The 4,029-nt window shown below is 41.7% G+C and overlaps 1 protein-coding gene across 1 annotated transcript in view; it reads right to left on the bottom strand.

Moving 5' to 3' along the window:
• Window positions 1-883: 883 nt before the first annotated feature.
• LOC101851209 (mucin-5AC) overlaps window positions 884-4,029 on the bottom strand; it is a gene marked incomplete in the record, with an annotated part of 36,796 nt that continues 33,650 nt past the window's right edge. Inside the window, 1 exon segment of the mRNA XM_013085728.2 lies at window positions 884-2,354. Within this exon segment, the coding sequence (XP_012941182.1) occupies window positions 1,925-2,354 (430 nt within the window).

Genomic DNA, 4,029 nt, shown 5'->3' with positions numbered 1-4,029 from the left:
CCCGAAAAAAAAGATCGCGCCAAGGTTTTTCATTTATTTCTTTTTCAAAAATTATTGCTTTATCCTCAATTAGTATCTGTATCATGGCACGCACTTTAAGCCCAAGTGTCAAAACAATACCCCCACCCCCTCCCCCCAGTCGTCCACACTGGTTAAGTCACGAAAAACACCTCGACCAATGCCACCGGTGTGAATGAACTTTGTTGACCCCGACAGCCGACGGTCCCCGACACACGCGCTACTCACACGTACGAGGTCAGGTCACGTGATGCGAATGAGCGTTTGAAAGCTCCACTGACAGTGACAGGTCTTGATGATGTGCCCGGCTAACCAGAACTCAGACGAAGCTTGCTTAAGTTATGGCAACGGCAGAACAACAGTCGATTTTAGTTGAAATAACGTGCGTGAGTCAACTACTAGATACGGCATAGATGCCTCAGAAAGTAGCGTTCCAAGTTCCTGCCGATAAAAAATCCAACTACTGCTTCCAACCAAAAGAGGTTGCCGAACTTTTTATATTTTTTTTCTAAGAATCGGTCGCAACAGACGCACGGACAAAAAATCAGGATACTGGCGATCGAGATCGGGAAAATCAGGATGCTTGAGATTTGGGGCAAAAAATCGGGATATCCCGATTAAATCGGGATGAGTGGCAGGTCTGGGGATTTAGTTGGGAGATTACTAGGGAGTGTCCTTGAGCAAGACAAGACAACTCTAGCTCAACAAACAGGGCACTGCACAGAGGCGACCAGTAATGGCATGTTTGTGAAATTGTTCTGTATTGATGTAATACTGTGTATTTATGTATGTTTTTATGTACGTCAGTATTTATGATTACGTATATTATGTATATTTAGGGCCTACTATAGTAATCCAGATTTTCCCACAGGTATCAATGAAGCGTAATTTATTAATTTTAAAAAAGTATAATGAACTGTGCGGCCCAAGCAGAGATGACTCAACAAATGTGTTCTGTGTCATGGAGATAACACACTACACACTTTTATGTAACACACAACACACCATCTTCACCAATACTTGAGCCTTGGAGTATGTACAAGAGCTACACACATGGCTATGTGTGTTTCCATATACTGCTGGCATGGGAAAGCCAGTACAAGTCATAGACCACAGTTAGCCATTCCAAATTTGGGGCCAATCACAGCAGGAGACAACTGGTGAAATCAGATAAAATACTCAAGCTTTTAAAAGTGACACAAAACTGACACTATAGCACATAATATTGCGTACAGTCAAAGTCATTTCAAGTGGTAGAATATTCGATATATCACTTCCAGTCGGGCCGGAAACTATTCATTTTAATTTTCCAAGAAAATAAATTGGGTTTTTTGGGGTTTTTTTTATTAATCAAGCTTTCAACTCAACTTGGACCACATTCATTAGCTTATCAGTTACTGAGTCATCTGGCAGGCCGGACTGAAATTTGCTTGTTGGCTGGATCTGGCCCATGGACCATAGTTTGCCCTTGCCTTAAATGCTAAAATGAATCCTACTTCTAGTGCAGTTTGATGCTACTGTTACCTGTAATTTGGGCTAATAATGTTTTACGTCCCTATTGAGACAATTTCGATAATTTAAGAGGCTAACTGTATCAACCTAACCAGCCAGGGCCGACCCAGGCTCAGTGAGCGACAACATCTGTGTAGACAGATGGAGGAGAAATTTCTTTTAAATTTGAAAACAGTTTCTCCACTTGTGAATGGAACTCTTGCCGTGTGTGTGTAATTAAAGGCAATAAGGCTAATAACTGCTTCTTCACAGACATCCGAAATCCTAGTTAAAGCAATTCGGTACCAGTACAAGAAGTGGTTTGAACTGTCAAAGAATCTAATGCAGCAAACAAAGAGGAAGACTCCACCGACTCCACAATGGAGAAATGACGAGAAAATCACGACAGACAAAACTACTGTTTCTTAATCATGTTGAAGTTCTGATAAACCCCACTGTCTTGCATTTCTTCATTCATGTAAATTTCTTCCCCTCCCACATCATTGTCGTCTGCTACATCAACAGCAGCAGTAGCAGCAGCAGCAGCAGCAGCAGTGTTGCCAGTACCAGCATCGTTGTCAGCAGCAGCAGCAAAAGCAGCAGCAGCAGTAGCGGCGTTGGTGTACTCCTCCCAGTTGTCCGGAGGCGTCATGGCGCTGTCTCCTCCGCCGTGGTTCATGTAGACCTCGTCTGCGGGCGGGGTGTTGGCGTACAGATTTCCCTCGCTCGCTACGAGGGGGGTGGGGGCGGGCCCGCTGTTGGCGTAGACGTTGTTGGGGTCGTGGAACTCGAGGTCCTGGTAGGCTTGAGGCACGTCTTGCTGGGCCACAGGGGCGTCAAAATACCTGTAAGGGAGACATTTTAGATGTTTTAAAAAATAGATTTTAGTATCTTTTTAGTATGTGTTTTATGGCACCTACAACACTACTAGGTTTGGCAAGTGCCAAAGATTAGAGGTGTTACAAGAGAGTAACATTTATTTAAGGAAAAAAAGGAGAAGAGATAAGGATGATGGATGTTCGGCAGGAAAGAAGGATTAAACAAAACCAGAACATCCGCCAACCACCGACATAGGAGGAACTAAACTCCTTAAATCATGGATGACACATCATTCTGGTCACCCAACAACATCTGAACAAAACCTTGCTTTGGCTTTCTGGGTAGTTTTTTTTACGGAGGTAGGGGGGTGGGGGCTTTCAAATAGCATCTGAACGTCATTTATCATACAGGGGCTTTCAAATAGGATCTGAACGTCATTTATCATACAGACTTTTCCAGTCTGATTTCTTTGCCTGACACATAAAACAACGGGCAAAGTCACGCAAATTGCAATATAGTGACATTACTAACAAGAATATTATTAGTGACTTAGATTAAATGGAACTAGCCATGCATTGACTAATTGAATCTGGAAGTGCATTGAGTAGTTTGAACTATGTCCCTTGATACTGGATAGGAACAGGAAGTTAGATCAAAATAAACAGTAGTTGAACAACCAACATGACTGTCTGGTGGTTTCTCTGTCTGTGATGTAGCCTAACACTTTATCCACTTTACAAACCATGAAATTATATGCGAAGTATCGTGGTGAAATCAGGCGCTCGTCAAAAAATAAAAATGAAGGAGCAGGCATTTTTCCGACAGTTCGGCAATTTTTATCAAATTTTTGTTTTTTGACTCAACACCTTTTATGTCCATATAAAAACAGCGACTGAAAAACGTTGATTAAAGGCACAAAATGTGTAATTTGTCATTTTTTAAGGAATCTCAAGCTATTGAGCTTTCAGAACTTAAGCGGTCATTTTCTCTCTAGTTTTACCAATGAAACCAGGCGACCCCACCTCTTTCAATCATAAATATCTCAACCTCCGTTCAAGACAGATGGGTATTTTTTTTTTCTTGAAAAGAAGGCAAATGAATAAGCTTTTAGATGGTAGCAATAACTTCGCATGTCCAAAATTGATAAGCCTGATTCTTCCGCATCATGACTCGTATGCAAATTAGCCTGCTACTGATGGAGTACTTGTTTTGATTTGGGATTAATGGTTCAAAATGCAGCATTATGTGTGAGGCAGTGTTGTGGAATCAGGCTCTCGTCAATTTTTGGGCATGTAGAGTCATTGGTACAGACATACCACTCTATGAAATCTAAAAATCAGGATTTTAGAGTAAAAAAATCAGAATCTGGTGAAAAAAATCGGGATCAACGGCAAATCAGTCATAAGGGGTACTGGGGAAAGGGGGGTCCTGGTTCCCTTTTATGAGGCAAGTATACAAGAGAAGATTTTTGCAGGAATAAGTTCACGTTTAGGCCTCTAAATAGAGGGAAAACTGAAAGACAGCATTACTCGAATCGGAGTTAAATAGACCGAGGGAGCGCAGGTTGCAGTAAAGCTGAAACTCTCGTAGTCTTGAAAATAGCTGACACATAACTCTAATCATCCATGCAAAAAGCCCACGTTTTCATATATAGTAACAAGGTTTGACTTCTATCGCATATACACTAAAGGCAACCCCCCC

This window comes from Aplysia californica, unplaced genomic scaffold, assembly GCF_000002075.1.
Source record: "Aplysia californica isolate F4 #8 unplaced genomic scaffold, AplCal3.0 scaffold00401, whole genome shotgun sequence".
Taxonomy (NCBI): domain Eukaryota; kingdom Metazoa; phylum Mollusca; class Gastropoda; order Aplysiida; family Aplysiidae; genus Aplysia; species Aplysia californica.
The sequence above is the reverse complement of the archived record's forward strand: the minus strand, read 5'-3'. Positions and strand labels throughout refer to the sequence as shown.